General features: G+C 34.9%; 1 protein-coding gene across 1 annotated transcript in view; it reads right to left on the bottom strand.

Annotated features, from left to right (window-relative positions):
• Positions 1 to 10,205: 10,205 nt before the first annotated feature.
• SMC2 (structural maintenance of chromosomes 2) overlaps positions 10,206 to 23,045 on the bottom strand; it is a 48,217-nt gene continuing 35,377 nt past the window's right edge. The window contains exons 21-25 of the mRNA XM_059925209.1: positions 21,207 to 21,407; positions 18,750 to 18,866; positions 15,476 to 15,636; positions 11,946 to 12,093; positions 10,206 to 11,043 (exon numbers count right to left, since the gene is read on the bottom strand). Of these exons, the coding sequence (XP_059781192.1) occupies positions 10,885 to 11,043; positions 11,946 to 12,093; positions 15,476 to 15,636; positions 18,750 to 18,866; positions 21,207 to 21,407 (786 nt within the window). The 3' untranslated portion in view covers positions 10,206 to 10,884. The remainder of the gene's footprint in view (positions 11,044 to 11,945; positions 12,094 to 15,475; positions 15,637 to 18,749; positions 18,867 to 21,206; positions 21,408 to 23,045) is intronic.

The following is a 23,045-nucleotide window of genomic DNA, read 5'->3' as shown; positions in this document are numbered from 1 at the left end:
TAGAAAAATGGTACAGATGAACCAGTTTGCAAGGCAGAAATAGATACACAGATGTAGAGAGCAAACGTATGGACACCAAGGGGGGAAAGCTGGGGGTGGGGAGGTGGTGGTGGGATGAATTGGGAGATTGGGATTGACATATATATACTAATATGTATAAAATAGATGACTAATAAGAACCTGCTGTATAAAAATAAATAAAATTCAAAAAAACCCACATGAAAACATAAAGAAAAAAATAGTTTAAATAAGTTTAATGATGTAATTTAAAGTTTGAAAATGAGAGAATATCCAAGTGCAATTCTAAAAGTCCTGCACTACTGTTAGTACTTTCTAATTTTGTTTCATATGCGTGTGGAATGGAAAAGCTATATGTGGCTTGGGGCATTTTTTGCTTTCTTGGGAAATGGCAAATAGCAGAAGTGTTCAACATATAACTTCCCCCACCATGTTTTCTAACAAAAGTGATCTACGAACTGATGCCTCTCCCTCCCCAAATAATTGCTGCCTCCTCACTGTATTTTCTGAGTCATACCAACCAAAAAGATGGTGCGGGTTTTAATAAGCTCACTTTAAAACATTTTAATATTAAATAATATATACATGCTGTAAGAAAACACCAGTTGAAATGGAGTGCTTTCAGGTGCAAACAGGAATTTGTATTAAGAATGATAATTTGGGTGAGAAGCTAAAAACTAGAACTGAAATATCTCTGAGCATGTGTTCACAGGAAAAAAAAATGTAGAAACATGAAGACTGCTCATTGCAATTTCAGTGGAATCTCTCACAACCTGCACACGGCTAAAACAGGTCTTTGCACCAGCACGTTAATTTGTTGTGATCACCTGAAAGATTCAGTGCTAAGAAATTCTTCCATTGTGGCAGTTGCTACATTTATAAACTTAATGTGCGACAAGCCTTTTTATCTGGATTATTTGATAATGTTCCCTGTGACATGTTGGAGAGCATCATTGCTTTAAGGGATTCTGCAATAACTAGATTAGTTGGCATTATTCTCCCAAAGTTTGGATGTTCTTTTAGAGAAAGAAAGCATTTATGAGTCGAATTCCTCATTAGAATATTTTTACTTAAAAATATTCTAAAGGTCCAAATTTCCTTCCCAGACAAGCAGAGGACGCAAGGCTGAGCCTGGGCTGTAGTTCAAGAGACTGAGGCTGGACCTGGAAGTGAGGTAGGAACAGGGCTTTGGGGAAAAAAAAGATAGTACTGGGGAAAAATTGTCCTGTAGAAATACTGGCAAAGGATCTACCTACAAGAGCATGCCATTAAACACCAAAAGGCCAGGCAAAAGTGGGAGAATCAGGTTTGTCAGCAAGACTTGAGCGGACAGGTTCAGGAGGGAAGAAAAGGAGAGTGCCTGAGGCAGGCGTGAAAGGATGAGAGGCTCCTGAAAGTGACGTGTTGATTCTGATGCTCTGTTACCCAGACTCTCTCCAAGGCTTAAAAACCTAAGCGGAACCTTATTTCCATCCCAGGTTACTGAGTTAGGTTTGTTGTCATTGTCTGTAGTTTAGACAGAGCGGGAGGCTCCAAAAAGTGTAGTCTATTTAATGTGCCTGTAGTTAAAAAGTTAGTAAATTGACAATTTTCACACCATGAATTCAAGTTTGAATTTATCAGACTTCCAGTTTAGTTAGAGACGGTGCCTTTGTAATAAAAAGCAAATCAGAAGGCCTAGATAGCTTTGGATGTGGTTCCTTTTCCAACAATTTTGCCTAAAATGCAGGAACATCTTTTACCTGCCTTTGTAGTATTTTTTTCCCATTCAGGAACATTTTAATTATGTCTCTGGTTATTGCTCTTGTTAGAATTGTGCTGAATTTTCTAATTTCTAAATGGGGCTACAGCCACATTTGAATAATTTTTGTCCGTTTTCCTTTTATATTTTAGGAGGGAGTTTCAATTTTATTCTCCTGATATCTGATTAGATTTTCTAGCATCAATTTTCCGTTCAAATTAATTTGTTAAGAGGACAGTTGAAAGTCAAATAGACTTTTCTCAATCCAGTCCTAGACTGCTTTCCAGCTTCGTTTTTTAAAAATTGAGGTGAAACTGACATATAACATTATATTAGTTTCAGGTATACAATATGTCAGTATTTGTATATATTGCAAAATGATCACCACAGTAAGCCTAGTTAACATCCATTGCCATACTTAGTTATAAAAATTTTTTATGAGAACTTTTAAGATCTCTTATCAAATTTCAAATTACAATATAGTATTAACTATAATCACCATGCTGTACGTTACGTCCCCATTATTTATTTATTTTATAACTGAAAGTTTTTACCTTTCGGCCCTCTTCACCCATTTCGCCCATCCCCCACCCCTGGGAACCACCAATCTGTTCTCTGCAAGTTTAGGTTTTTTTTGTTTTGTTTTAGATTCCACATGTAAGTGAGATCATATGGTATTTGTCTTTCTCCGTCTCACTTATTTCACTTCGTATAATGTCCTCAAAGTCCATCCATGTTGTTGCAAATGGCAAGATGTCCTTTTTCATGGCTGAATAATATTCCGGTGTGTGTGTGTGTGTGTGTGTGTGTGTGTGTGTATCACATTTTCTTTATCCATTCATCCATCAATGGACACTTAGGTTGTTTCCATACCTTGTCTCCATATGCTAGTGGGAATAGGGTTTAACATGTTTTCTGTACCTTATATGTTTCAAGAAAGGACAAACATGTACCATTGTCTAATTTAATTTTTCTATCATCCTATCAGTTTGATATTATCAATTTCACATTATGAAAGAGGCATAATAAATAGGTTGCATTACATTTGACATTTTTACAGGGCTTTGAGAAATTAAAAATTAGACCCAAAATGGGAGAGCTATTCCAGCTAGCTTTCCTTAGTCCCAAAATAACAGGCAGGAAGGGTGTTCTGAAGCTGTCACCTTTCAGGAAGGTGGAGAAGCTTTAGCCTACATGAAGTATAGTGGAACAGAGATGTGAAATACTAGTAAAAATGCTACTGTGAAAAGAACCTTGCCTTTGTTAGAGAATAATGATCCTCTATACAAATTATGTCAGTATATCTTTGATATACTATAGTGCAATCTTTTTCAAACTGCAATTTGAGGATCTCTGGGGAGCAATCTCAGGATACATTCTCAGGTCTGTAATGCCTTCAGTTAAATTTTTGTGCTTTTATTTTGGTAAGTTTAAAAATACATACATAATATTTGGGGCTCATCTCAACAGCTTGCATATTAAGCATTGCATGGTGATTTCATTTATACTTCTATAAACAATCTCTTTAGCATGAAGTAGAGGTATTTTAATAGGCTATGAAATAAAAGCACCGAGGTGTTCTTAATATGTACACCCAGCAGGTGATGAGAAAATGACATTATAGCGTGCCGTACAAGGTTTTATAGTGGTGAAGAGTGAGGAAAGTGGTGGGAAAATGATTCATTACAAGACAAGATTCACATTAACATGCTGCTCTTCAGAGTCTCGCTCTAAGCATTAACTATTTCACCTTTACCTGCATAATTAGACATTATTGAGCTAAACTTTGTTTTTGTGGTGGTTTGTACTCATTTTGTATTTTTTTGTTATTCTACAGTTTTATGAGAATGGAAGGCAAAAGGAGTTCATTTCAAAGTTATTCATATTTAAATAAATCTTGTGTGTAAAGTTTTTTTTTTCCTTTAAATAGTTTTTACATTTTAAAGTAATACTTTAGAAGCAGTTGTGTAGTTGAAAGATCATGAACCTTGGCGTTAGAGACACATTCAAATTCTGATTTTGCTGCACCTTAACTGAGGAGGTAAATTAGCTTCTCTGAGCCTCTGTTTTCTCATCTATGAGAATGATCACAGCAACTTTGTTGTTAAAATCAGGTAACAGGTGAAACTATGTGCAATGTATGCTTGTTTTCTTCCTTTCTTTTCTCTCTTTATCCTGAATCTACGTTTCGCCTTCTCACGTTTTCAACAGCAACCCACCAGGGAAGAGCACAGGCCGTGGATTGGCAGCACACTGCAGTTTTGGTCCACGTAGCCCTGGAGGAAATTACTTGAGAGAGGGGGTGGAAGATAAAGCTACTGTATTGGAGTTGTTTATAAAAGTAAATTATTCATGCTCTTTCTGGCCCCAAAAGCACGGGGAGTCAGGGTATGTTTAACACCTGCCTCCTTATGCTGAGCTGGAAGCACTCTCAGGATAAAAGTCTTGTTTAGATTTTTTTTTCTTTTCTTCAAATTAACATCTGCTGTGGATTTTTAATCCTAAGTAATTAACAATGAAGCAAACTTCTATACCTAAGTTACTAAGGGATTTAAAATTATGTCTTTGATTAAAGTTGATGTGAAATAAAAACCTCTCAACGTTGGAATACGATAGTTTAGACAATTTATATACTTTTCACACCTACAAAAGTATCAGTAGAATAGGAAATAATAGATAATAATATATAAAAGGGCTGATACCATCAATTCTTTTAATTCTTTGGAGGAAAAAATCTCTAGCATGAAATCCTGGCTTATAAAATTTTACTGTGACACTTCGTTAACAAGCATGGTTACATGACAAAATCCTACTAGTAACTTTTCAGAGTGAATATGGGTCAATCTGTCTCATTCTAGTTAGTTTGATAATCCAGACAGCGTGGTATGAGTTAATACCATGGTCTATTCCATCTTTAACTTTTATGATTCCTTATACTCATTTATTAAGCAAATAATCTTTGAGATCAAGGCACTAATAGGTTACGAGCTCTAAAGAGATGCACTCAGCAGTTTATAATCTACTAGAAGAACTAAGACGTGTTCAGCTACTACAACTTTGGACTATTTTTTGATGCCGTTTGAAGGGGATGGGACTAGAGAAGGATCCATAGAAGTGGCGACTTTTGAGCAGAATCTGGAGGAATGGTACACTGTCGGTAGGATGGTACAGAGTAACTTCCACGTGGAGAGAACAGCATGCGCAAAAACCTAGAGATAGAGAAGAAAGCTGTGTTCCGGAGTGGCAGCTGTTGCAGATTGGGTGGGGCAGGGCTCCTTCATAAAGACAGTTTAAGATAGGCTGTGATTAGAGGGCTTAGAATGCCAAAATGTCTAAATAGGGCAGCAGTGTGCACTAGGACCAATACGCAGAATGCAGCAAGAGTGAGCCTTGAGATTTAAAAGAACTTTAGATGCTCAATGACCATCAGGTAACAGAGCTCATCCTATAACCCGCATTAAGTCGTAAAGGATAATACGTGAAGCCTCAGGCCATTGAAGAAAACTCTGGTCCTTAACTGGTGGCAAGAAAAGGGACCGCTTATGCCTACCATTCTGTCACACCTTTAGGGATTAGTAGCCATACTATCTCACTAAACCCTTAGAACTAATCTGCAATCTTTGTTCTCTACAATGGATTTAAATATATCACTCCTTGCTCCCACCCATGCATGATATGTGACATAAGAATCTCACCTATGCAAAATAATGTGAATGTTCTCTCAGCTCCAGGTACAAAGCAAGGAGTATACCTAACTTACAGTTTGTTATATCATAATGGCTAGGAGTATGGCTCTTCAGCTAGACTGAGTTTAAATCCTGCCTCCACCCCTTTCTACTTATACAACTTATTCAAGTTTCCTGTCTAGAGTTGAGAATAAATACATAGTTGGGAAGGGGAAGAGTATTAGATAATGTAGATATTCTTTCTTGATCCTAACAACAAAATGCAACAAGTGACAGCTTCTTAAGCCAGTTGCTATGTGGAATCTGAAACTGTGTCAAAAGTTCTCCTACCTTCTAACACTAGAATCACTGGTCTTTCCTGTAATTAGAATGGCTATTTTACCCATCCATGATTTTGTAACATCACATATTGGTCACTGGAAAATACCATTCACTGAGTTATGCAGGTCTTCAAAATGTTAACACATTTCATAATACAATACCTAAAAAAAAATCCCACGTGTTAATATTACTACCAGTGTTATCAGAAAAGTCTTTAGTATCGAGAAGATGTAAAGTCCACAAGGAGGAATACAAGGTTGCCAAAATTCTAATTTTCATTTGAGAGCTACAATTTTGTTATTTGCAACAAAAATGTCAGGTTCTTATGACAGGCTCACTTTGTTCATTTTTGACAGATGTCTACCAAATACCATAGACTTAATAACTATAGTTTGTCTTAGTCTATCTGTTCAAGTAAAAATGGAATTCCATGAAAAGGGTTACTTCAGACCCCAACTGAAATAACTGCATTTCTGAAAAAAACCATGTTTTGATATGTGCTTTATACATAATTCTCATTTTATCACTCAGGTTATTGAAGACATGTACTCAAGATGTTGAGATATAACTTTTACAGCTTCATTAAATACACTCAAGTGAAACTGCCATTTTTAAAAAATTCAAATAAATGGCAGTGAAGAATGCGATCAGTACTACTTGTACAGTGTGGCACTGCCTTGATTTATGCCAAGTGACAGCAGTTTTACCTACCATTGCTTTTGCACCATTCATGCAAATATCCAATGTTAGTTATAAGTTCTTTATACATCTTGTACTCAATTCTGTCAACTCTGTACACTGCAAATAATTTCTCCTAGTCTGTGGTCTTTTTGTTATCTTTTGAAGAGATTTTCAATTCAATTTTAATGTTCCATTTGTCTTTGTTTTTTTTATGGTTTGTTTTTTGTCCTAGGAAATCTTTGCCTAATCTAAGGCCACCAAAATGGTCTTCTAGAAGTGTTTTAACTACTTTTGGGTCTATGACTCATTTTTAGTTACTCTTCATGTATGCTTGTTTTTCCAAATAAATATGTCAGTACCATCTTTTGAAAAACTTGAAAATGGCTTAGCTTTTATAGATGTTGTTAGATTTGGCTTGCTAATATTTTCAGGATTTTTGTTCCTATGTTCATGAGGACGACTGTCCTGTTATTTTCTTGTTTTGTAATGTCTTTGTCAAGTTCTAGTATCAGACGACACTGGCCTCATAAAATAAGTTGGAAGTATTCCCTCCCCCTCTACTTTCTGAAAAACTTTGTATAATTATGATTGGTGTTATTTCTTCGTTGAATGGAAAAATTAATAAGAGAAACTATATGGGATTGGAGTTTTCTTTGTGGGAAGATATTTAATAATAATTTCAATTGTATTCATAGATGTGAGGCTATTCAGGTTTTGTCTCTTCTTGTGTCAGTTTTGGTGAGTTTTATTTTCCTAATTGTTCTATTTTGTCTTAAGTTGTCAAATTTACTGGCGTAAAAATGGTCATAATTTTGTATCCTTTTAAGTAAGGTAAGATCCATAGTGTCAACTCTTCCTTCATTCCTGATATTTGTGATTTGTAATTTCTCTGGTTTACTTGATTGGTCTAATTAGAGATCTACTGATTTTGTTGCTCTTTTGAGAAACAGATGTTGGTTTCATTGATTTTCTCCATTGTTCTTCTGTCTTATACATTCTTGATTTTTACACTTTATTATTTCTATCTATTTAATTTGGGTTTATTTTATTCTTATCTAGAAAAAAGATTAAGAGAACTTTAGATCACTGAATTTGTATCTTTTTAAATTTTCTAATAGAAGTACTTAAATCTATCATTTTCTAACAATTTTTTAAAAAATTGAAATGATACAAAGTATGAGCCCTGACTGTAACAAAATTAAACTAGAAATCAGTAAAATAAAGCTCCCTGGAAAATCTCCAAGTATTTGGATAGTAAGAAAAACACTCCAAAAAAAATTCAATAGTCAAAATGTAAATTAGAAAATCTTTGAAGACAATAAAATTGACAAATCTCCAGCAAGACTGACAAAGATAAAAAGAGAAAAGACACAAATTACCATTATCAGGAATAAAACAAGGGATATCAATTTAGAACTTGAAGACATCAGAAGGATAATGAGGAAATGCCATAACCTCCATACACTAATTTGACAGTTTAGATGAAACAATTCCTCAAAAAATACAAACTATCACAAGTCACCCAATATGAAATGGATAATTTAAATAGCCCAAAAACTATTAAAGAAACTGTACTCATTTTACCACACCCCTCCCCAATCTCTAGGCCCAGATGGTTTCACAGGAAAATTCTACAAAATAAAGAATTAATGCCAATTCTATACAACCCTCCAGAAAACAGAAGAGGAAACATTTCCAAATTCATTTTATAAAGCTAGTATTACCCTGAAACCAAAAAGTAGAAGAAGAAAAAAAAAAACAAACCAAAAAACCCTACAGAACAATGCCCCTCATGAATATTCACAAAAATCATGATCAAACTATTAGCAAATAGAGTCCAGCAACAGCTAAAAAGAAATATACATCATGACCTAGTGGGGTTTATTCCAAGGATACAAGGCTTGTTTAATATTCAAAAATTAAGCAATGTAAATTTATAACATTAACAGGTATAAAGAAAAAGTCATCTGGTCATATCAATGCAGAAAAAGCATTTGAGAAAATTCAACACCCATCCATGACAAAATTATGATCAAACTTGGAATAGAAGGGAACTTCTTTAACTTGATAAAGAGTATCTACCAAAGGCCTGGAACTAACATTATATGAAAGACTGAATGCTCCTAATTTTGGGGACAAGGCAAATATGCCAGCTCTCATCACTCTTATTTGCAAATGACATGACTGTGGGAGTATTGGCCTGTTTGTTAGATTACTCCACCATATGGAAGAGGGATTCTCAAGTCTTTGCTTTTGCATTTGCTGTTAGCATACGTGAAATACCAAAACAAAAATACAAGGAATCCTTTCTTCAAATGTTGGCGGTTCTTCCTAAAGAAAGATAATTTTCACATGTTGTGCATACTAGTCATCCAGACCTCTTTTAAATTTACTATGTACGATAAATGCAGATGTTTGAGCTGTCAGAGAGGTAGTGTATAATAGGTTCTGGAGACCAACTACTAAGATTTGTATCTTGGCTCTGCTGTTCACTAACTGTATGAACACTGTGGGCAAGTTTCTTAACTTCTCTGCTCAATTCAATTTCCTCAGTTATACAGTGCTGATAATAACAGTTACTTACCTCACTGGATTATTACTAGGATTACTAGGATTAAGTGTGAAAACGTGTGCAAATGAAAATAGTGTCTGATGTATAGAAAAAGCTCAATAAATATTACTCATATTATTGCAGATGTTTGAAACAAATGTTCCCATTCCCCTTAATGTGTTCCCTCTAATCAAAGAATAATGATAGTACTCACAAAAATTTAATATGTTTGAGGATTTCCATCAGAAAGCAAACAAACAAATAGAAAATTTGTTAGCAGAGGAAACAAAATTAGTACATATGCAAAATATTCAATCCCACAAGTTACTTATAAAATGATAATTCAAATAGCAATTAAATACCATTTTATAACTAGTAAATTAGAAATATTAAAATTAACAGCCAGGTCTGACTAGGTTTTAGTCAACAGGCATACTATATTGGTGACAGTGTGAACTGATGATGTAATTCTTTTTGGCAAACGATTTGCAAAACATTTGAAAAGAAATATACTTACGTCTATTGCATGTGACACTGGACTTCCTGTAACTCAGCATTTACAGCTTTGTCTCCTTCTCCTCCCACAGTGGACAGAACTAATTCCATATTCAGTCTTTCCAATGTGCCCCACAGTATCAGTTACCTGGGTGTTATCTGACATGCTCAGATATGATATGAGGATGAAGGATGAGAAGTATTAAACCCAGGCCAGGAAGTATGAGCATACATTAGGAAAAGGATGCCACAAAGGAACTGAGACTCAAGTATTAAGAAATGTGGGGCCAAAATAACATACCCAAGGTCAGATTAGATTGTGTCAGAACTTTCAAGATTTGGTGTTTGAAACACATGGTTCTAGGGACATACTAAGAACCATATATAGTATTCCTACGGTGTTTGTTTATTAGCGCCATCTTTTGAAATCTTAAAGGAAATTCATGGTTTTAAGCTGGAAAGCAGAGGACACTAAGAAATATAATAATCAATCATCAAATTTTGAGTCCTTTTGGTAGAACAGATGGATCTATTTATTTATATATATTGGCTCCTATATTCTCACTCACCAATAGATTGTTATTGATTGATTGGATTATGAAAAGGCTGACAAAAATCTTTTTGAAAATATTAGGAGACTTCAGATAAACTTGCAACAGAGAGCAGCATGCAACATACCTTTCTCCCAAGCTTTTATTAAAATACTCATAAAGATTTTTAAAAAGACAAGACTGCACAGACCAATTACTAAGCATACAGAAACATGATATTCAAACATCATTAAAATGACAGAAATCTTTTAAGATCTGCTTCCCATCTGAGTCTAAATCAAGGATCTGGCATTGTCCTCAAGGAACTAACCACAAATAACTCAGTGCATGCCTAATAGCTTTCTTTGTGTTCCCTTTGTTGGTCCAGCTACTTGCTTTATAATTCTTCCTTACCTGAATGACATTATTAGCAATAGAAAACACACAAATATTACCGTAGGAATTAGCTAATTATTAAAAGCTGATTATCAGCTATATTTATCCTATAATTTAATTTCATCTGTTTCTTCGTAATTTTGCTTTTACATACAAAATTTACCACCAAATATGTATCTCTGGCTCCCTAATATATAAAAGACTTGTGTAAGAAAAAACATTTGATGACATACATAAAATCACAATCACAGTAATTGGACCACAGTTAACACTAATTCAGAACAGAGGAATTTATGCTCATTTATAAGTGATTATATAAAGGAAGAGAAAATGGGTTAGGTAACAAAATGATACTAAATTTTTTATATGAACAAATTACATCAATCCCAAGTTCTTAAAAAGTTTATGTTTAAAAAATAGGTCAAGGTGAAAGAATAAATTTGTACTTTTAACTTCCATATGTGATCATTTGGGTCCTTTTGCCTTGGATTTGGTTTCCTTTGGAACTTTTCCATTTTGACACTGAGTAAATCTGGCTACTGTAGAAACACCATCCACAAACTTGGTTTTGAAAAGGACGTTTGCATTGTTGAACATACCTTCCTTTAGGGACACCACAATGAACTTAAGGGAAAAAGAAAAACAGCATAAAAGTACTTTTTGCAGTATCCTTGAAGAAGTTCACTCTTTTTATACTGAGGTTAAGAATCATTTGGAGATATTTTGATTTTGTTATTGCTTTAAATGCTTGGCTCCATGCATATGCACATCCTCAAATGCAAATGACAAGTAGTTATTATTAGGCACCTCAATGAATTCTTCCCATACGCAGTTTTAGGAGTCTCTGAATTTTACTTTGAGTACTTCATTACCCAAGTTGCTATCTTCTGCTGGTTGGCTGCTTGTTGCTATCTTCTCCAGTTAGTATCACTGTCTTGTTGCTAGCGCTAAATGCCACTGTTAGCTGCTAAAAAACTGCCACAATAAATACACAGTGTATAATAACTATGGTAAGTGAAGCCCCCCCAGAACTGTTCAATGCATTATCTATACAATCATATTTGGTAGCCTTAGTTCCTGCAGCAACAGTTCAATAAAAACAAACTGTTTTTAGCTTCAGGGGTTTTTTAAATCTACTTTCTAGGAGGAATGAAGAGTACCCCATTCAAGTGCCACATGATTTTCTGATATATTTTTCAGGTGTATCCTTGAAACAGTCTTGTTTTGATTGTGCATCTTCTGGCAGCTAGCTAGAGAAAATAATTACCCTAAAAAGTTCCAAATTACAAAAAAATTAGATTCTCCCTCATGTTACAACCTATAATTTATAATTCCAGGCTCTTTTCTTTAATAAGAGACAAAACCCTCTTTCCTTCTATACCCATTTGAATAGAAATATATTTAAAGAGATACATAACACCTTAGTATTCCTCAATCCTGAATATCTTATTTATATTGACGATTACTAAAAAAGAGTTTTAGAAAACAAACACTAGAACTATTCTGAGACTTTTTTTGGTTCTTACCTGAGAATGTGTGAAATGAGTACGTAGCATCTGTCCAATATTCTGAGTATGAGAAAGATCCAAGGCTGCATCTACCTCATCCAGGATGTAAATTGGGGCAGGTTTGAAGAGGAGCATGGACAGTATTAATGACAAAGCCACTAAAGACCTAAGAAAAGAAGGCCGAAGAAAAGCTGTCAGAACTTGATTTTACCACTTTTTACCAAAGCACTGAAGCAAATCTGCTATCCTGTTATTATGAATAGTGCCGATTTAGCTGAAAGATAGATAGATATAGAAAAAAGAATCTTAAGTTTCAAACTTGAAAACTTTTGTTTCATTAAAATGTTTCTTTTACTTTAGCTTTCCATTTTTCCCTCTCTTCAAGTTTTATTTTGAATAAAACAGGTATATATTCTTCTTTCCTGTCAGATAATTTGGATGTTATATTTGGCACCTAACCTTAAGAAAAGATCATATTAGTGTTAATAGTTTTCTTTCTCTCCCTAAAACTCTTTTTCAGTTCTTTTCTATATCCCTTTTAACTATAGCTGTTTTTGTTCTAGTCTGGAATGAAGAAATATAATAATTTATATTTTTCTTAAATATTTCATTAAAAAGCCTTGTTTATTGTAATACAAATGTTTAGAATTATTTAAAAATAGTATTAAAATTACAGTAACATCTGTAGCACACTTAATTCTGTAACTTCAGATATCTCCTGGCATGCAGCACTGGAGTAAATAGTCAGTCTAATGCTTACTGTATTCCAATAGGGTATTTATTAAGAAACATGTAAGTGGGGAAAAAAAATTGTGTGTATAAGTAGAGGGGGTCTAGGAAGGTGAAACCAAAATTTCTAGCAAAGAAAATGAACGAAACAGTACAATAAAAACCAAACAAATTGATCTTTACTGCTATACAGGGTAGCTGAGGTCACTCAAGAAACCTAAAATTACTTTTCAGTGTCTTTCTCTGTACCAAACATTTAAGGCACTGAGCTTAAAAACAACTCACCAAGAGTTAAACTACTATGCTGGATTGTGGCATATCTGAAAATAAGTTTATATCATCTTAATTATGGAAATAATTTTTAGGTTCCAGTAAGAAAATAAGCATACATTCTCTATTTTCCTCAAAAAATTTTCTAGGACGTTGGCAAAAACAATTAAAGATGCTGTGATCTAAACTGTGGAATTCAACTTTGATTGACAGGCAGCAGAAGCTGTCTTTTTTGACTTAAAATATTGAGGAATTTTATCAATAATGAAAAATAAAGAGTGGACTTCTATTCATAAAAATGACAAAAGATTTCATAAGAGAAATTAACACGTCTTAGTATTTTCTACATCCATAAGAGAAGAGTTACATGATGGCATAGAGCACATGAGAACAATTCAAGAACTGTGGACTGTACATCCTGCAGGGGAAAAAATACAAAATTAATAAGCATCTTCAATTATATTGATATTCACAACTTTCTCTCAGGTTTTAATTATTTGGCTCTCTGCAGTTAAGAAGTTAGGCCAGGGGCTTCCCTGGTGGCGCAGTGGTTGAGGGTCTGCCTGCTAATGCAGGGGACACTGGTTCGGGCCCTGGTCTGGGAGGATCCCACATGACGCGGAGCAACTAGGCCCGTGAGCCACAACTACTGAGCCTGCGCGTCTGGAGCCTGTGCCCCACGGCGGGAGGGGCCGCGATGGTGAGGGGCCCGCGCACCGCGATGAAGAGCGGTCCCCGCACCGCGATGGGGAGTGGCCCCCGCTTGCCGTAACTGGGGAAAGCCCTCGTGCGAACCGAAGACCCAACATAGCCAAAAATAAATAAATAAAGTAGAACAATAAAAAAAAAAAAAAAAAAAAGAAGTTAGGCCAAATGACCTTCTGAGTGAGTTTCTCTCAATATACTGATTGTCTGAATCACTGTGTAAGGCTGGGAGAAACTTCCCTGAAGCCCAGAACATGCTATTTCCAGTACTCTTCTTTCATTTATGTAGATCCAAGTTTCCATTTGGTATCATTTTCCTTTCACCAGAGAGCTTCCTTTAACTTGTACAGTTCTGCCGGAATCAAATTCTTCCACCTTTTGTTTTTCTGAAAAAATATATTGCCTTCAATATGAAGAATATTTCTACTAGATACAGAATTCTAGGTTGACACATTTTTCTTTTAGCACTTTATAGATGTTGTTCCAGACTTCTGGCTTGCATAGTTTTTTTGTTTTAACATCTTTATTGGAGTATAATTGCTCTACAATGGCATGTTAGTTTCTGCTTTATAATGGCTTGCATAGTTTTTAACAAGTCTAAAGTCATTCTTCTTTGTTCCTTGGCACTTAATATGCCTTTTTACCTCTGACTGCTTTTAAGATTTTTCTCCTCATCACTGGTTTTCAGCAACTTTATATGGCATGACTTGCTGTGTTACTGTATGTGCAGGAAGCGGGTATATATGCGTTTATCTTACCTGGGGTTCACAGAAATCAAGTATGTGGGTTTACAGAAGTCATCAAATCTGGGGCCATTATTTTTTTGAGTGTTTTTCGGTTTTACCTCTTCCTCTCCCTTTGAAATGCCAATTACATGTATGTTAGATCTCTCAATATTGCCCCATGGGTCACTGAAGCTCCTTTTGTTTTTACAGTTTTGTGTTTCTAAGCTTGGCTTGAATAGATTCTATTGATATGTCTTCAAATTGAGTCATGTTTCTTTTATTCTGTCGAATCCGTTGTTAATCTTATGCAGTAAACTTTTCCTTTCAGGTATATTCTTTATCTCTAGAAGTTCCACTGTATTCTTCATTGATAGCTTCCATTTCTCTCATCACATTCTTTTTTTCTTGTAAATAGTTAATGTAACTCTTTAACCTCCTTGTCTACTAGTTTCATCATCTGTCAGTTCTGGGTCTGTTTTTCCTCTAGGTTACGAACCATATTTTCTCGATTTCTGTCTAGTAATTTTTATTAGATGCTGAACACTGTGATTATGTTGTTTACAGTCTCAACTTTGTTGTCTGTCTGTCTGTCTTTAAAGCATGTTGGGCCTGAAATGAACCTTTGCTAAGGGGTGTCTAAAATAGCCTTCACTTTAGGGATAGTGCAAATGTAATGCTAAGGTGTAGCTCTCTGGGGCTTCCCCAAATTCTAATCTGTTTCCTTCATTTAGTAAGACTACTGGGCTTTGTGTGGGTTTCCCTCCCTGCATCTGCAGTCAAGAAATTGCTCCTAGGGAGAAAACTAGGGTAAACACTGGACTCAGCATTTTTGTTTCATTTCTCTCAGGTATCTCCTGGGTTATCCATTTTCCAATGTCTGAAAGTAATTGTTTCTCATGTAGTTTGTCTAGTTTTCTAGTTGCTAATCCTTATTTCTACTTTGTTGCCTACTATTTTAATCAAATGTTCTAACCAAAATTTGTAGTCTCACATATTAGGCTCCTTAAATTCTACATGCAAAGATAGATAGCAAAGCAAATCTGAAATAAAATTGGGAGGCAATGAGATGATGGACTATAATAAAATAAGAGGATTATTGCAAAGGGATTACTCACTCACCTCTGACCACCACTAAGTTCAGTTAGGTTTTCTTTCCAAGTATTTCCTAAGGCAACCTTAAACTCCAGACCATCCAGTACATTTTGCCCTTCTGGTGGTGCAAGCATAGCATTAGCACCGGGCAAAAGAGTGGAAAAAATAGATCCAAAGTCCTTGTTCACCTGGATAAAAAAATGATATTAAAATATCAGAGAAGGTTTTCCAAGAAGAATCAAATGATGTGTATATACGCAAACCAGCAGGAGCATTTTGTTGCCTGTTACCCTAGCTCTGAGGTTGGCAAGTTATGGTCCATATGACAAATCTGGCCATGCCCGTTCATTTATGTATTGTCTGTGGCTGCCAGCAATATAGTCTAGTGGTTGCAACACAGACTATATGGCTCTGAAATACTTATCTGTCCCTTTACAGAAAGAGTTTACTGAGCTTTGCTCTAACTTCCAGGGGAAACTAGAGGCTATACCTCTAACTCTACCATGAAGTTTTGATACAACAAAAGGCCATGGTTGCCGGAATCCTCAGAGACACACAATTGGATAATATAGGAGATTGAACTTTCAGCTGGAGAAGAAAAACAAAAACTCTTTTTGGCATAAAGTGTTCTCTTAAAAAATTTGGCTTCTGTTGACTGGTATGGTAACGCCTGTGGTTATCAGCTAACTAACTTTAAGAAGCCTAAGATCAGGGTGAAGTCTAGGAGAAAAAGAGGCATGAAATCAAACCAGATCTGTTAAAGGGGTTCAATGGTTCTTTTCTATGCTTCTTCTCAAAGCCAAAGAAGTTAAGGTATCAAGGGACAGGAACAGGATTGAGCCCCAAAAGAAAAAGGCTAAAGAAGCTATTTGGCCTATTCCCATAAAGGCTCAGCAGAAGATTACACAGAGATTTAGGACCAATATTCTAGACTGTAACTGAGTAATTTTTGTGCATACACACTAGATCAATGACTTGAGAATTCAGCCATCTGTCTTCAAAAAGACATGACTAATAATCTTAGAGAGTTCAGCAGACAAAATTGAGAATGTATACATGCATGCACACATGTGCACACACACACGAGGATTTGACATCCATGTTCTCTAGGGAAATCTCTGCCTTCAAGTATAAAATTCAAGTGCAAATACACTTTTTATGAATATTTGTAGTAATAAGGAAATCTCCTAGACAGAAACAGTCTCCTAAATATAAATTTACTAAGGAACACATATCTTAAGAACAACTGCACACATGCTAATATTCTACACAGAGAAAGTAGATTCTAGTTTTATCTGGGATAGATTTCCAGAGCTGGGCAAGGTTCATCACAATGAGGAGAGGACCACTGTCTTTTCTAGGAGAAAGATAGAAGATAGCATAGTATTTATAAACACCCTTTTCTTTTAAAAATTTTTTGATCAGGCAGGAGAGAGGCAGCTCAAAACTAAGACTACTAAATGCTACTAAATCCCAAAGATGACCATGGATCCCATGTGGAAATTCCTCCAAAAGGGAAAAGACAAACTTATCAGTCAATGGGTAGAGAAGAATATAGATAGGAAATAAACTGAATTTTGAAAATCCAATAAGGCTAAGAAGGAAACAAAAAAGAAACAAACACAACCAGTGCCTAAAATACTCTGGCTTTGTGAATCAACTATACTTGAAGCCATATGGAAGTAATGTAATGCTGATAGTAATAGTACCTACTTCATTAGGTTACTTTGAGAATTAAGTGAGAAAATTAATAGAAGAATAGTGCCTGACATATATCATAAACACTCAATAAATTTACTTGCTTTGGGAGAACTTTAGAGACTGGGGAAAAATCAGTTTAAAAGATAAATTTGTACTCACACTAAATCCAGGAACCATGGTGAAAACAAAAGACAGAATCTCTCAGATCTAGTGTTAAATCCACATATTGTGCAAGAACAATGGGGCCAACTTTTTGCAAGCATTTTTAAAAAGACAAATACTACAGGGAGACTGAACACTGAAAATAAGTTGTAGAGCAGGAAAAACAATGCAATTGAAAGACATAATTGTTCTGCCATTAAAAAGAGAAAAAGAGGTAAGGTGCCAGTTAAATCCCAGAGGCCCAGGCTTGTTAAAGTACCAAACAGCATAGTAACTATGGAATCTTTTGAGGAGGAGTCTTTTTCTATGGTAGATATAGGAAAACTTCACAGAAGAGGCTAAGGAATTATCCTAAAGGTGACAAATCTATGCAGCCAGGGAAGTAGAAATAATAGTAAAGAACCTTGAAATCTGCCAAAGTTGTCATAAAACAAAAGAAAAATGGTAATTGGGATTCTGTTGCATACGAATCCTGGAAATGAATACTGAACTTGTTTATTACCCAGTTCTACTTCTTAAAAAGCAACAAAAGGCAATTTTAACTTCAGTTCTAATTAGGAAAAGAGAATTCCACTTTTTCTGCCTTTTGACTGTTATGATATTAGGCTATTTCACCTTTCTAAGCTTTTGTTTCCTCATTTGTAAAATAGAGATAATAATGATGAAAATTACGGAATTAAGATAATTCATGTAAAATGACAGAATTGCTAATTATAATTATATAAAATTAATAATATTACTTTATAATTATGTAATTATTAATCTAACATGTATAAAAATCCTTTGCTAAAAATCTAAGAATGCCTAATACTTATGAATTCTGAAATGCAATTAATTTATAAGTGGTAAGGAACACACAATCTTGCTATAGAAACATTCTTAGAACTAATATTTGACCTCTGTGAGTCTAGGCAAGAGAAACCGAAGAGCTAAGAACTGAAGGGGTCCTTTGGAGAGGTTTTCCAACAATGAGAGCTTCCCCAATGTGAAACAGATAATGCTTCCAGTTTTAAGCAGAGGATGAGTGGGACTACAGCAGATACTTGGAAGAAACCTAGATACTGTCCAATATTAGAACCTATGATCTCATGAGAAGGAAAGAGGGTAAACAGTAACCCAGACCTGGCAAAAGATGTAAGAAGGAAAAATGTAGAAATCTAGAAAATTAGAAATTTAATAGCTTAAATTTAATAGCTTAGGAACCAGAGAAGTAGACTATGAGAGCATGATGGAATGACACAACTTACCTTTGCAAATCAGTAGTAAAGTCCAAAAGGACAAAATGCTTTAAAAAGCCTACAAGGTTTTAATTAAGGTCTGAGCTGTGCCTCAAACAAAAATTAGCTATTTCAAATTCATCTTAGAGTACAACCCTATTGACTTTATCTTTCATCCTTGCCTCATACAGAATAAATGATACAATTTTTGGTTCAAATACCTTTTGCCAAGCAATATTTAGGGCTTGGTTTTTCTTCTGGTCAAGGTCTTCTATAGTTGCAAGGATTTTTGATTTGTCATTTTCTACAATTCTCTTCTTCTTCATCAAGTCATTATACTAGTAAAATAAAAGGCATACTTAATTGGGAAAACACAAAATTTTCTTTATATTCTAGAATTCAGTCAAGAATAAAGAGATTTCATTATTTTTATACGCAATATATACAACTCCTATTTACCAAAAAGATATACTACACTGAGTTATAATGTAAGCCAAATTAAGGAAAGTAAATATATCATCTATATGTAAAATTCAATTACTATAACTGAGAATTTATAGGACAAGCTGTTGAAATACTTTGACTCCACTAATATTCCCTTATCTTCCTAGCAGCCAAGGCAAAAAGGAAAATTTGTCATACGTAAACTCAAAAGTAGCCCTGCATGCTTAAGAAGCAAGGTCAGTCTTAGCAGTGACACAAATAAAATTTTAATTCTTCACCATGATGTATAAAGTCCTACATAAATTGGATCTTATTTATCTCTGAATTTTTGGCATCACACTCCCCCCCAGGCTCCAGCCATATGGTCTCTTTTTTTCAGTTTCGTGAACATAATGAGCTCACTGTAGCCTTATGGCCCCTGCATTGTTCTTCCTCTATTTCTGACATAACAGGTGCCTCAAGTTTCCACTCAAACATCACATCTTCAAAGTAGCCTTCCCTGGTTAATGCAGAAATTTACTGAAAAAAATTTTGAGGGAGGCAACAGAGGGAGAATAAACCATGAGCAGCAGCAGAACTTTCTAAAAATCCTTTTAACTTATTTCTCCTCAAAGCCTCACATTTCAAGGAGCTTCAACTTCTCCCTGAAGAACTCCAGCCAGTCTTGCTAGTTTCCTTGCCAGCCCTCTCCTTTGTGGAGAGGAGGCTTTAGGAGCTTGGCCATATTTTTATCCTATTCCTTGCCGTAATTCCATATAGTTTCTTATATGTGGTGACACAAAATACAACAAAAAACAAAGGCCAGCTGCTGATCAACAATAGAGCCTTCCTCTCTGGTAAGGAGATGGGAGTTAGTAAATTCTTTTAAAAAAATATTAGCCCCAGTTATCATTATCTAATGGAAGCAAACAAGTAAAAGTAAACAAGTTTCATGATGTTAAGCAGCTCAAATTCAGACAAAATATTTCCTTTCCAAAAAGATGCCATATATTGATTGCAAAGCTTTAATGGAGAAATGTAAGGAACATTTTATAGAGAGATCACAGCATGTGCATTATTAGACTGTTCAGCATCTAACATAATATAGATTCTCTGTAGATACTAATGTCAATAACAGTTTAAAAAAACCTGTTACCAAAAAATTTGTTAAAAGTGATTGAGCTCATAAGTATTTCCATTTTTACAGAGCTCTCATTAACTCTGTTATACAAATTCAAACAGAATTTTACAGAATTAAAGAAGGTATAATATAAAATTACTCAGATTGCTATTTCCTATGGAGCCATCAAGAATAGGAACTGCTTTCTCCTTTGGGTTTTTCTAGCGACATGCAGACTATAAAAGGTAGGGGAGATGGATAACATTATCAAGTAACTGAGAGCATTAAAACAGAGAAGACGTTGCTGCATTTACAGATTAGTAAAACAGTGTTTATGTATATAACAATTTTAGCCATTTACTTATGTGATGGTTCCAGCATATACTGGAGTCAAAGGAAGACGGTAGTTATGGAGTGACTGACTGACTGTGAGGAGGCAGACAGCAGGATACAGGTATCCCCCACTTTTCGAAAGTTTGCTGTACACCACTACTTTTACAAGAAAAGGTAAAAAGCACAAATAGTGTTCAGCATGTGTTTTGCAGTGAGCCCCTAGAGAAGCAGCACACACCCCGAGCAGGGAGAGTGGCACCATCAAGCTCCTCACGGGGAACACTAAGCATCTCAGCATTAAGTCGCCAGAGCTTTGAACTGTGTCTATGAGCATCTGTGCTTTATCTCAGTTTATTTTGTGCATCTGTTAGCAAGATGTGCCCTAAGGTAATTGCTTCTTTGCTTTATACCATTTCACAGGAATAGTTTCACAGGATTGGCGCTACTTTTGGACAGTGGGGGAAACCTGTACTCTATTTTTCAAAATCTTTCAAAAAGGCAAGTGAAAGAAATGATAGAAATGTGAAGAGTTAACATGATCAAAAATGTTGTTTTTATTTACACCAAAAATAAGAAAGGAGTTGGAAAAGTCATTCAAGGTAAAACAGAATATATAACTGATGATGCAAAAAGAATGAAATAGGAAATAACTGAAAAGGGAGAAAAGGAAAACGCAAAGAAAACAAGTTATCAAAAGCATCAAGTAAAAGATTGACTCTAATAATTGCCTCAGGGGTCATATGAAGCCATCAATGCTACTCATATTCTGAAGTGGCCAAATAGTCATAGCACAGTGACTTACCCGCTCTTCAGCTTCTGTCAGTACATTCATAGCTCTCATGTTGACATTTCTTCCTAGTTTCTCCTTCATTTCTTGCAACTTCTGAAGTCTCTGACCAGCTTCTTTTGGGTTGTTAGTTTTGAAATCATAGGTGCTATTGGGTTGCCCAAAGAGGTGTTTCTCTGCATTAATCCAGTCATAATCTTTCAACATTTTGGACACCTAGCCACATGCAATAATGATAACAGAATGGTATCATTGCTTACAGACCTGTATTTAAATATTATTTTCTTAAATATTTACTAATTTTAAACCAAACATTTTGGAAAAAAATCCCACAATGACACATTTGGAAAAAATGAGATTCACTGTTGACAGTGAACCTATAATAAGTATGAATATTTTTACCTGGAGGATAGGTAAGAAACTTGAGACTATACAGAAAAAGATCTTCCTATTACTCAAGCATTAGAGTAAGAGCCAACTCAAGAGAAATAGTTACAAAGTGTGTGTGTGTGTATACACACACAAACATATATAGAACATCTCCATTATAATGAAATATAAGTCAGATGAGGCTCCAGATTTTACCAAATTCAATCTATTGCTTCAAAAAAACAACCTGTGAAAGTTAAAAGTCCTATAAGAATACTTACTTAAGTCACAGATTTGGTAAAATCATGGAAGCCTAATCCTGAGTGATACCTAATAATTCTTCTGGAAATTATAATCTAAGTAAAAAACTGTCCTAAATATTGACTCTATCCCCTTGCCACCCTCTTTTGACAAGGCACAGTAAAATACTTCTTCATATAATATAACCAATTAAAGTTTTTTAATTATAGTGCTTAAGGAAGACTTTCTTCTACTAGAATTGTTCCAGGTTGGTTCTGACTGGTAGAATCTAATCCTCGTCAATCATCCTTATTAATTCCACAGGTACAGTCTCCCCACTAGAATCCAAAGTAAAATAATCATTTCTTTCCTGCTGATCTGTAAGCTCTATGAACACATTCTGTGTTCATGTTGCTCATTCTTATATCTTTAGTGCCTGGCATAGTATGCAATAAATATTTGATAAACTATGTATTTCAAAGAATCCTTGACTTTTTAGCAGTTCCACTTACAAGTCCTTCTTTCTACCCCCTTCCCTTAACTGTAAATAAAATCCCCTAGCAATCACCAATACTAGCATTTTCAATTATAAAAAAACCATTAACAGTAATATTAGCATTGGTAATAATTCAGTGAATCCACTAATAGGAGGCTACTAGGAAAGCAATACTAATAAAATACTAGGATATTATGACGTGGCCATAAAAAAATGTTTTTTAAACCAAGTAATGAACCTGAACAGATACTCATGGCTCTTTCAGAGAGGGTGGAAGACTGTTTTGTATGTTCTTACCTTTTTGAAATTAAATCTCTTGTATTTTTATGACGTTAAAAAGATTTAAAAGGCAGCAAACTGTTACACACCAGTAAGAAAACATGCTGAGTGAATTACTAAGACCACATAAATGCAATCTCTTAACTAAACAACGAATTTCTACAAAACCATGTATTTTCTCTAAAGTACTTAAGGCACTGTGACACATGAAAGAAAGAAACTTCAAGAGTGACCAAAAAACTGTGGGATAACTTCAAAAAGATAACTGCTTGGCAAAACATCAGATTTCAAATGAGGCTGCTAAAACTGACTATAACCGATCCTCATAAGGACATCCAGAAACCAATTAAGACGTTATTTTAGAAGTTGCCTGTGTGTATTTCTCTGTGAGTTCCCTAAATTCAATTTGCAATAAGGTAAAGAATATATATTATTACTACTAATACATTAATAATTAGTTCTATGAGCAA

Source organism: Balaenoptera ricei, chromosome 6 (genome assembly GCF_028023285.1).
Source record: "Balaenoptera ricei isolate mBalRic1 chromosome 6, mBalRic1.hap2, whole genome shotgun sequence".
Lineage (NCBI taxonomy): Eukaryota > Metazoa > Chordata > Mammalia > Artiodactyla > Balaenopteridae > Balaenoptera > Balaenoptera ricei.
Note: the sequence above shows the minus strand (reverse complement) of the source record. Positions and strands in the feature narration are given on the sequence as shown.